The 11,545-nt window shown below is 44.7% G+C and overlaps 1 protein-coding gene and 1 long non-coding RNA gene across 3 annotated transcripts; both read left to right on the forward strand.

Annotated features, from left to right (window-relative positions):
• Positions 1–452: 452 nt before the first annotated feature.
• On the forward strand, positions 453–9,215 carry colec10 (collectin sub-family member 10 (C-type lectin)). 2 transcript variants are annotated; one of them, XM_076040807.1, is made up of 7 exons: positions 457–673; positions 2,380–2,451; positions 5,939–6,010; positions 7,441–7,494; positions 7,680–7,775; positions 8,327–8,538; positions 8,637–9,215. In XM_076040807.1, the coding sequence occupies exons 1-7, from the start codon at positions 574–576 to the stop codon at positions 8,910–8,912; spliced, it is 882 nt and encodes a 293-aa protein (XP_075896922.1). In that variant the 5' UTR covers positions 457–573; the 3' UTR covers positions 8,913–9,215. The 2 variants fall into 2 exon arrangements, with proteins under 2 accessions (XP_075896924.1, XP_075896922.1); XM_076040809.1 differs by lacking the exon at positions 7,441–7,494 and having other exon boundaries at positions 453–673.
• A 222-nt stretch (positions 9,216–9,437) lies between these two features.
• LOC142898064 (uncharacterized) lies at positions 9,438–11,012 on the forward strand. The gene is made up of 2 exons (XR_012928531.1): positions 9,438–10,091; positions 10,247–11,012. It is a non-coding gene; the product is annotated as an uncharacterized LOC142898064 (long non-coding RNA).
• The last annotated feature ends 533 nt before the right edge of the window (positions 11,013–11,545 follow it).

The raw sequence follows: 11,545 nt of genomic DNA on the forward strand, positions 1-11,545 counted from the left end.
AAAATATAAGCTAATAAAGCAAGGGTTACCTTGGTTTAAGTTGCACATGTGCACATAATTACATGAAGTTTATGTTTTTAATATAGATTATACTTTCCATATATTCCACTTATTACTCTTATGTATAATTATCCTCCATGGCTCCTATGCCACTAATTGTAAACACAAATTGCAAGGCACTTCAGTATTGAAGATATCAACTAATATTTAATGTAACTTGATTCAATAATAACGCTGCAAATTGCTGCACATATTTGTGCTAAATGACGGCGGATGCCTCGTTACCCCGCACATTCCGAGGAGCAGGGAAAAAAAGATGAAGGAACGCAGGAGTGCGATACGTTTTGTTTTGACATAATGACAAGAAACTGATAAGAGTCTGTAAACAAGAAGTGAGTGTGCGCGGTGCTGAATGTGTACAGTTTAAAGAGGGGAGTCAGTCTGCAGTGCTGGGGCTCATTAGCACTGCACAGCTCCGCTGGACTTCATTAAAAGCGCTCACAAGTGACTTCTGCTTCGTCGTTCATTCAGGAGCGACACAAATTTTGGTTCTCCGCGGAGGTCGACTGGAAGATGGCGGGACTGTTGGCGCTCGGCGTGTTTGCATCCGTGTTGTGCTGTGTGGCTGCCTCCACCGAGGTCTGCACCAACTCCTTCATACCAGGGGCCAAAGGTAACAAAGTGCACTTTAATTGGCAAATCTGGCTGCTGTTTGGGTTCAACGTCGAGTGTGTTTGAATCCATTTTAAGATATGTTTTCTTTTTATTTGTCTAAATTGAGCATAAAATTCAAATAATGACATGATTTTTCTTTATATATTTATGGCTTTCGGAGTTTGTGAGCGTAGCCGTGTGTCCGCCACTTACCGTAGCTATTAACATTAGGGGTGGTTCACAAAATGCGCCCACAGCGTAGGAACATGATTAGACAGAACAGCTCCAAGTTGAACATTCAGAGGAAACACCCTGAGTGCTCAACGCCAGTTTACAGAGGTGATGATAAAGCAAATGGGCATGTGATGTCCTGCGGTTTATTAGTTTGCAATCATGGTCTAGCGGAGGGAAAGCCTCCCCAACTGAGTGTGTGTGTGTGTGTGTGTGTGTGTGTGTGTGTGTGTGTGTGTGTGTGTGTGTGTGTTTTCCGCTTAATGACATCCAGTAGCTGCTTTCCCTGCTGATTCAGTCAGACAGACCTCATAAAAATTAGAGCAGGCACCTCACCCCCACTGCCCCCCTCCCGCCCCCCATCTCCATTCCTGAAAGCATGACTGCTAACTGCGGCTTTCACTCCCGCGTGAGAGTTTTACCGAAAACTGAAGATTTTTAAGTGTCACAGCTCCTGTGTGTTTATTTTTTTAAGCGATGATGTCATGGGTGGAGCAAAGAATCGACATCATCGTCAAATGGGCCGAGAGTGAAGTAAAGGGCCGTTTCGTCAGATTTCTGTTGTGAGAACCATCGACTGTGATCTTGTGTGCGTGTGTGTGTTTAGATAGCTGCCGCAATGCAAAGTGATTATTTACACAAGACTCGGGGTACGACTGACCTGATTCAGTCTCCCAGTCTGTGCGTTCGCTCCACGCTCTGTGTGTTTCAAGTTGCTCTGCCCACGTCCAGCCGTCCCACTGCTAACCAGCACGTCAAATTACTCTCGGCCGATATTATGTTTGGCATGTTTCGCTGGATTTTGTACCTTAATCCCACAAGTGGGGCGGGGGCCGCGGGAGAAGTTCAGCTGTACGAGGAAATAATGTCACAGAGGCAGAAACACTTTCAATTTGCAGCAATGGCAGCGGTGCCTGAAAATGTCTGGACCACAAGAAAAAGTGAATAACCGGTTTTCCTAAGTAGCCCTTAGGAAAACAGTTTTCCTAAGTAGTTTACATGAGCAAATGGGTCAAAAATTAAACCAGTTCGTTTGTTTCCAATGGCCTGAATCGTGCCGGTTTTGTCAGAGGTCAATTTCAATGATCTTCATCTCAGCCTTTCTCTTCAGAAGCAAAGAGGCCAGTTGGAAATTCTGTATGTAGTGGAAAAGTGTTTGAATAGCAGAACAACTGACAGTTTGTCGGCAGGGTTTATTGACAGTGCCGCTGTGTGTTTCCTATCAGGTGACTGGCTTGGCCTTTCTTCTTGGCTTTGAACTTGACATTTCCCATAGATTTGTTTCATAATGTGTTGGGTTATTGATTGTGTTAAATGTACAAAATTGCAAAGTGGCCAGTCAATTTAATGACAGGTAAATACATATAAAGCCCATAACTTTCCAGAAAAACAAAAGTCTCCCAACAAGCTGCGGTTGCGGATCTTCTAAACGGTTTAAAGTGGAGAAAGTGAAATTCAAGTCAATGTTTTTCATCCATTTACCTCTTCATCTAGGCGACCAAGGTGAGAGGGGCGATGTGGGAGAGCTGGGACGGCTGGGCAAGACTGGACCACCAGGACTTCCAGGTATCCAGCGTCCATCCATCCGTTTCACACACAGTAAACATGGTGGTGAACGCAACTGCCTGGCCGGTGGCTCATCGTAAGCACCGCGCTCACAATCAAACGTCAAAAAATAAGCAGAGTGAGGCAGCAGAACCGGTGACACAAATATTTTTTTTTCCCCCTCCGATTGGACTGACAATTGGGTCATGTGCGCGTTAACGGTGGCCTCCGGCTGCTAGCTGCTAGCGGAGATAAGAAGGAAGGAAGAAGGGAGGACAAGCGCATTGTTCTTATCTTTGCACAGACACATATTTCACATTTTTTAGACCTGGAGAAACACAACTTTTGTCTCTTTTTCGTTGATTGTACTCTTGAAAACTCTTGTAAATCAGACCGATGACATTGTTACGGGCCAAATCAAATAAAGTTCGCTTTGTTTTCATAGTGTCAGTGGATCTGGTGAACAAACTGTCTGAATCCAGTCACCTCATGGTCCAAACTAATGCAAAAATAGCCTCATGTTACACAAAAACATGCCGTTTGCTCCAGTTTATTTCCACTACCGTCCTTGTCCTCGAACACCAGCACAAAAGGGAGAAACAAGTTATTGACAGAAGACAATAAATCTCCTTCCAGCTTGTTAGCATTAGACATTTCTTGGGGTCGACGTATTAAGTCAGAATCAGAATCAGAATCCGACAACTTTATTTATCCTTAAAAAGGCCATTAAGTTTCTCAGTACCCAGTCAGACTAAACAGTCAACAAACAGGTTGTAGCTACAGCGGCATACCGACGAGCACGTCAATAAACTGCGGCTGCTCGTCAGCTGCAAACACGCTGGGCTCTCGCTCTCGCGCTCGCCGTCTTGTTTTCTTTGCCTTGATTTGTTACCAGCTCCTTCTTCTCCTCTTCTTCTGCTGTTTGGCATTTCTGCCCAGCCGCGTCCCTCTTGAGTCGGAGGCCGAGGCCGAGGCTGGGAGCCGCGGAGCGTGTTTGGCTGCGGTGTAAACCTGCAGGACCAACTCTGTCTCTGGTTGAATCAGCCTGATCTTCAACAGACTCACGTCTCGAGCTTTGCTGCATCTCGCAAGCGACACACAGTGCCTTTTGCCTGGAAGCTAAATTAGCCCAGAAGCTAAATGGCTAAATACAGCAAATCGGTTTGTATCTGCTGTTTGTGAACTTCTGCCGTACTTCCTGTTTGTACTAACAAACTAAAGAAAAAAGAAGTGCACTGCGTGTTAGCGCAACGTGACAACAACAAATACATTTTTTGCATTGAGGTCTGAAACGCAGATTAACAAAATACACCAGCAATACACCAAGTATTAGCATTGCAGCTTTGCCCTGTGTTTTTTCAACATGGATGAACAGACACGCGCACAAAAAACTCCACAGATTTTTTTCATCCACCTTTATTAGCAAACATACATGCACAAACAAAAAGAAAACACATAAATATTCCTAATCTCCCTTCCTGCTCCCCTATGATGTCTCTTTTATTGAGTAACTTTACTTTATTGGCAGCGCGCACACACACACACACACACACACACACACAGGGAATGCCAGGAATGATTGAGCCTTTTCCAAAAGGGTGTAAAAAAGAAAAGACGGTATACATCGGTGAACCTTTCCTCAACTTTTCAACCCTGCGGTCTTCTCTCGACAGTATAGCGAAGCCGATCATTATGGTTTCGCTGTGTGTACGCCAGTGTAGGAAGCCAGCACCACTTGCTGGGATGACTCTTTTTTTTTTTTGTCGTCTTTTCTTTCTTTCTACGGAAGTCAACTGCTCAACAGATGACGCATGTATTCCCAATCTGAATTTAAGCCGTTTTTACAGGAAAGCGCCGCTTAATTTTGGAGGGCTGGAGAGGGAAAATGAGTGCGAGGACTCAGGTGGGTAACAAAAAACAAAAAAAACAAAACAAGACAGAACAACAAGAATGAGAAAAAGTTTACTGCTCTGACGAAAGCGTGCTGGTTTTCTTGCGTTGGTGAACTGGAGCTTTTAAAACGCTGCCGTAGACAGTAGATTGAGGCGGTTTGTGATGTTCTTAATTATAGGAGTCGTCTGAGAGAACAATTTCTATAACAAATGGAAAAAGTGACTCAATGCCCTTATTTTAAATGAACCAGCGCTCCGTTCTCTTAACCGCGGAGGTCTGAAGGGATTGTGAACCCCGCTGACACATGGCCTGATGCAGAGTTTCATCTCTTCCAGCTTTTCTTTGAAAAAAATATTGAAACAAAACAAAAAGAAAAAAAAAAAACCCAAAGAGGTCGTTTGGCTCCGTAATGAATCCACCTCCACCTCTGTGATCCTCCCGTGGGGGGAATCCAGACGTTAAAAACCAGTTGGGAGGGTTTGGCCATTCCAGGCGGAGGCCGCGGTGATAGCGGGGGACGGTTATCTGAACGTCTGCGCAGGCCGTTTAACTGGCACGAACAACAACATCAATACACATTCGTAGGAATTGAGGAACAACAAGAGATTTCCCTCTCTCTCTCTCGCTCTCTCTCTCTCTCTCGCTCTTCCTCGCAGTGAGAAAAACAAATAATCACCGTTCACAACCGCTAAAGTCGGTTGAGTTTTTTTTTTTATTCCGTCGTGGGAAGAATCTCGTTGTAAACTTGGCACACGCGGCGACTCGGCCGAGATCAGAGGCAGAAAGGGACATTTTTCCAATAGCCAAATCTTCAAATCGTTCACTGACTCATGTGTGTGCGTGTGTGCGTGTGTGTGTGTGTGTGTGTGTGTGTGTGTGTGAGAGAGAGAGCGCTCGTGTGTATGTGTGTATGTGGTACATCCCCCAGTTAATATAATAGCGGCAGGCCTCTCCAACGTGTCACCCTAAATTTTAAACGCCATCAATTTGCAGTTGAATAGTTTCCTGAGGAAGTGGCCCCTTCAGCGCTGGCTCAGACCCACACACACACACACACACACACACACACACACACACACACACACACACACACACACAGAACACAGAACACACACTCAGACTCTCTCCTACTCTCCCTTTAACGTTCATTTTCTGCCGTCGGCCCCACAAAAGCACAGAGTTGCGCCGGTTAAAAGGGCCGAGGGAAGGGCAGCTCAAGGTCGCGGTGAAATCAGCTTCATCGGCCCATAAAGTCAAATTACAGGAGACAATGCGTGCGCTGGCCTTCCGCTGATATCCTGCAACAATGTACTTTCTCGCCGCAAACCGCTAGTAAACACAAGCCGCTGTCGTAAGCTGCCAGCGTAAATCAGAACTTTCCTCCTAATTTATCACAGAGCGCCGCTTACAAAACGCAGCAGCGGCAGCGGCAGCAGCGAGAAACCACTCTCGCGAATAGGGGGAAACGCGAATAAGAAAGAGGTGAAAAGTGACAAACGTCGAAGGCGAGACATTATTTTGTCTCCGTCGGCGTCCGTCAGTCTTCACGCACCAACTCCGGCCTCTGAGGTCAGAGGTCACCTCATCCTCCTGTCATCTCTGCGTTCTTCCACAGGAGTTCCAGGGCAGGCGGGACTCGCCGGAGAATTTGGCCAGATGGGGAAAATGGGGCCTCTCGGGGACAAAGGTACCACACTGTAAAGCCATAAGTGTCCGAAATATGAGAAAAAATGTTTAATAAAAAAAAAAATAAAGGCAGACTAAAGGAGCTCGTTCTCATTTATTTTTGTTTTGCTGTAGCGCAGTGGCAACCTCTCGCCTGCGAGGAGAAACATATTTCTCTGCACTTCCTCGGCTCTGACCGCTGCTACACAACCACAAACTGAAAAACCATAAAACAACCCAGAAAAGAACTTTTTTCTTTCTCTTTCTTTCTTTTTCTTTTTTTTTTTTTTTTTACACAAATAACCCCAACTTAATAAGTCCCAAGACCAAATCACATAGAGGGTTGATTGTTTTCAGCCAGTTGCGCTGTGTTTTCTTTTTCCTCTTTCCATTCACTTAATGCTTTTTGTTACGAGCCGCCAAGTTACACATCATCACAGTGTGATGCCATCTGGGTTATGTTGCCCATTGTGGCAGAAAAGTCCTTCTTTCTGTCTCCTTGTCCACTTTTGTGTTTCTTTCTTTGAATTTACGAGCAGCCAGGTTCCCCTGACGGAGCGCCCATTCATGTTTCTCAGTATTTATTAGGATGAAAACATTTACTGGAACTGGACTGGAGTCGTTCGTACGACTTCAGACTGACTGCTTTGAATTTTCTTTTCAACGGTAGCTCATAAGAAATATTTTTTCCCCTCCCCTTTTTTGGACATTTACAATAGCTTTACAGCAAATACCATTAGTTCCTGCAGCCTAGTTTGCTGCTCTGTACTTTGGTCCAGTTGTGCAGCTTTACTATGTACTGTAAGCTAAACTGCAGCCTGTCAAATAAGTTATGACAAGAGTGTTTTTAAGCTTTGTTTATAGTATAAGCAAAGTGCATCACTGTTTTAGGAAAATTCTATAGTAACACTGCACTGCAAATGTGGTTGACATTGCTTTCAATAACTACCAGAGACTCCGTGTGACAGTACGTGAACTCCAACATGTTTACAAGTAATTTGTCCATTAATATTTCAACATTTTGTGTTGGTCAGTGTTGCAAAAAGCTTCCTGGAGTGGAGTTCAACGGCAACCTGCTGCTACATTTGTGCTTAAGCTCACTTCCCTATAATTTGGGACCGAGCCCAAGCAAGACTGGTTTACTGGTTTGCTTTTTCCTCACCAGCAGCCAGCACTTTTAACGGATTACGTACACTCTTCATCGTAAACTGAAGGAATTTGGGCCAATAAAACTGTGTTTGTTATCGGTTGGAGCTTGTTTAGGGCATATTTTCAACCATAAATCCATAAATCTCTACGGCGAGGGGGCCCTTGGCTCTCATTTTGTGTGTGCTGCAGCCATCTTATGGCCGTCTCGAGTAACTACACCACAGCATGCGCATTACACCGTTACTACAAATGCAAAAGTGAACGACTGAATGGTGCAGATGTGAAATCTGTTTTGCTTAATAGGAGACAAAGGTGACACAGGTTCAGAGGGGCCGACTGGTTTGAAAGGGAAACCCGGTGGGTGCATTGATTTTCTTTCTTTGTTGATTTTTTTTTTTTTTTCATTGCATATGCTGTATGTGACAATGACATCTGTTTGAAGCAATAAAGAAAATGTAAAAAAAAAAAAAAAAAAAGAAAATGATGAGAAACGGAGATAACAAACTATGTGATGTCATACGCATTTGCTGTCATTCCTCCAGGCACAACGTGCGACTGTGGCCGCTACAGGAAGGTGGTTGGACAGCTGGATGTCACTATTGGCAAACTGAGGAGTGCTGTCAAGTTCGTCAAGGCTGGTGAGCAGCAGACACGGCAGTGTCAACACACGCCACAGTGGAGGCTGGACGGCTGCAGGAACTGGAAGCTATCTGTATAAACAACAGCTGACAGGCCTATGGAAGAAAAAGAAAAGAAAAAAACATTTTTGCTGATATAGCTAATTAGTATAGTGCCTTTTTTTCCCCGGTAGCCATATGTAACCTTGACCACTGTGACACGGCCACCTTTCACCCAGTTACCCACTTGTAATCTGACCTTTATTTTAATTTAAATCAAGCTAGACAAGAAATGTTTCTTTTGTACTATTGTTTGTACAATTTTTTGCTATCATTTTTGTTTTGAAAAGTTAAGTTTTGGATTTCAGGGTTATTTTCAGCCTGTTTCTTTCACTCCTTCACTTTATTTGCTAAAATCAGAAAGTTTAAATAAATTCCAAAGAACTGCTATTATCAAGGGGACATGCTTTTTTTTTCTATGTGCATGTCCAATTTTATTCAATTTGCACTTTTGTGCAATTTGCGCATGTGGTCTACCTCTGCCTGACTTTGACCACGTCCTTTGTTCCCAGTCATCACGGGGCTGAAGGAGACAGAGGAGCAATACTACCTGCTGGTGAAGGAGTCCAGGAGCTACAGAGAGGCGGCCGCCAGCTGCCAGCTGAGAGGAGGCTCGCTGGCCACGCCCACAACCAGCAGCAGCAACCGCCTCCTGGCAGCCTCGGTCAGCGAGGCCGGTCTGTCCGCGGTTTTCATCGATGTGCAGGCCCCCGGCAGCGACTCGGTGAGAGACATGGCCAGGCGTCGTTGCTAATCGCTGTTTCAATTCCCTCCCCATTGGTGACTGAAATCCTCCAGCACATCTTTGTTTTTCCTCCTCAGGCGGCAACAAGCGGCCACGTCGACAGTGACCCCAGCCGCCTGCAGGGGTTCACGGCTTGGAGTCCAGGGGAGGAAGATTGGGGAAGGTCCCCAAACACCACCTCGAGCTGCGTGCAGCTGCTCAGCGGCGGAACGTGGAGCCGAGTGGAGTGTGAGGCCGCCATGTTTTTCATCTGCGAGTTCCCCAAGAGCAGGAGGCGAGGACGGGGAGGATGGCGAGGAGGAGGAGGAGGAGGAGGAGGAGGAGGAGGAGCAGCAGCCCTGCCTTCATCCTAGCGAGCTCGGCTGTGTGATGAACGGAAGAATAGAAGACGAAACCAGTGGAGACACAAAGCTTCACTCCGGTTGTGGTTGTTTCAGATGAGACAGAGGCACAGACGAGCTGTCAGTTAGTTGCCGGTTGCTATTTGAAGCATTTGTTATAACCTCACACTGCAAATCATGCGGCTGTTAACCTTTTCATCGCGACATGTCGAGAAATCGTTTGTGTGAACAATATTGTGACTGTCCAAGGCGGTGAAGCATGTTGTTCATGTTTTTTTAGGAAACATCCGAAGACATTAAATTCTGCCATCCGTATCCTGCTTGACTGCCACTTTGTCGGTGCTGACAACACTGTTATTGATATTGAATTATAATCTTGGTTATTCTAGAACCTGTCCTTATGGCTACGGGGCAAATTCAACCAGCCTGTGCAAGTGCACACACAGCACTTCAGTTACACTGTTAGCTCTCGGTTCATCTTAAACTAAAATTATACAGGAATTCAATTTGGCACATTTTTTTTTTTTATTATATGTGTGTATGTTGTGAATACACACACACACAAACATACATTTCTTTCTTTATATTTCTCTCTTTCATTTTTCTCTTTGACATTGTTTTGAGCAGTCTAACTATAGCGGCTAGCGCAGAAGAATTATCATGATGCTCTACCAAACTCCAACCTAGCTTTGTCATCAACTTTGTCAAAGTTATTAGTAGTTATTAGTAAATAAAGAATAAAGACAAAAAGAAAGAACTGACCAAAATATGAAGAAATATCTTCATTCTGTTCAAAATGTGTCAGAAGTCCCAAAAACGTTGTATTTCAAGAACACACGCACACACGCACACACACGCACACGCACGCACACACACACACACACACACACACACACACACACACACACACACACACCCACACCTGTATTTCCCGCCCCTTAAATCTATTTGCCGATGATACTTTAGGTCCTCATATCAAACAGTTCAGGTCTTTCCCGGGCCGGTTGAGTGAGCGGAAGGCTGATGATGCAGTGTGAGGCTCTTGTTGCTTTGCTGCTCTGTCTGATCAAGGCTCAAACTGAAGCTCAAGTTGGATCAGGCCCATGCAGAGGAAAAATTGTGGATGTGTTTGTGGAAAGCTCCTATCTGAGCAATGGAGATTCCTCATTGGATCCAGACACGTACGTCCAGGTAAGGGTCGGCCACCTCCCTCCTACTTGTGCAGATTCAAAGATTTGCTCGAATGTGCTGGCAAGTTATCCTGGAGCGCTGAAGAAAAATGCGCTTTTCATCCAAACGCTGCCCCAAAACTTCTGCAACTAAACAAACTTCTCAATGCAACGTAGCTGACTGTGGGCGACGTGACTAATGCCACCAGAGTGGTTGAGGATGAGAAGTACGCCGCCTTCAACGAGTGGTTTTCCTTCAAGAGGGCGCAGAGTGACGAGCTGGATGTGGAAGTGTGGGACAGAGACGGCGGTCTGGCTGGAGAGGACCACCCGGTGGGACACTGTCGCATCAAACTGAACAAGGCCGTCAGTGGGGACAGGTGCCGGTTTGGCGGTGGTCAAGTGTCACTCATTTATGTGTGTACTTGAAGCCTGTCCATAGTTCTTTGTTTGTTTATTTATCTATTTATCTTTATTTTATTGTTAGGAAGGTGTAAAAATTTACTCTGAGAAATGTTATTACTGGATGCAACTTACTTACTACACTGTTAATGACATAACTTTTTATATGGAGCAAAAAGGTAAATATGGGGGTTAAATGACAGTGAATATAGTCAAAAGCTTGAGTGTCATTCTATCCCCCCACAAAAAAACAATTTGGGAAAAATCTTTTCAGTTTAGCAACAAAGTACAAAAGTCCATCAGCAAACCACTATATCATGATGCGTTTATTGGAGTTCTAACATCACATTGTATATATGTTATAATGTGCTGTGTGGCGCTAGAGTCTTGTTAATGCTGGAACCATAGTTATTACTGTTTATTACAATCGTTATTACTCTTTATGTTCAAGTTCAGCTTATACTCAAATCAACGTTGATATTTCAATGTGTAATTCAATAGTTGTACAGTCGTTGTCATGTTTCTGCAGAGGAAGCCCCCCCCCCTGAAGTCACAAATCTGATTTAATAAACACAATGTTTTCCCATGGGGAAGCTCATCAAAGCTGGATCCTGCGTTTGAAAATAATTATTAATCTTGTGTGCCGGCGCTTCAAATAAATCATTTATTTCTATTTCACTCAAGGAGACAACATATTGTGTTGGAAAACTCCCCTCTGTATAAACAGGTTATTTAACAACCTATTAAGAAAGGACACAACGTGATTCTAACTAAAACGTGCCACCTTCATTGTTGAAGGAAAAAGAGGTTATTTTTTCTGATAAAGGCACAGTGCCGTCATTCAGTGCAGGCTGACTTCCTGTTATTTACCGCAGGACTGCTTGGAATCGAGCACTAATGTGTGGAGTTTGCATGTTCTTTCTGTTTTTCCCCCCGCCTTCTGGCCCGGAGACGTACAGGTCAGCTGACTGCGTGAATACTCTCCAAAGGTTGGACTTGGAAAGTACTGGCAACTCGTTCCTGGTGCACCGCTAAGACCCACTAAGACAGTAACTCCGGCCTGCCTGAGTGTCT

The sequence above is a fragment of the Nelusetta ayraudi genome, unplaced genomic scaffold (genome assembly GCF_046127955.1).
Source record: "Nelusetta ayraudi isolate G7.1 ecotype Tasmania unplaced genomic scaffold, CSIRO-AGI_Nayr_v1 ptg000063l, whole genome shotgun sequence".
Taxonomy (NCBI): domain Eukaryota; kingdom Metazoa; phylum Chordata; class Actinopteri; order Tetraodontiformes; family Monacanthidae; genus Nelusetta; species Nelusetta ayraudi.

Coding starts and splice junctions, on each gene's coding strand:
- colec10 (XM_076040807.1), top strand. CDS start 574: ATGGCGGGACTGTTGGCGCTCGGCGTGTTTGCATCCGTGTTGTGCTGT. Junction 2,452..5,938: donor TGGACCACCAGGACTTCCAG/GTATCCAGCGTC, acceptor GTTCTTCCACAG/GAGTTCCAGGGCAGGCGGGA. Junction 7,776..8,326: donor TGTCAAGTTCGTCAAGGCTG/GTGAGCAGCAGA, acceptor CTTTGTTCCCAG/TCATCACGGGGCTGAAGGAG.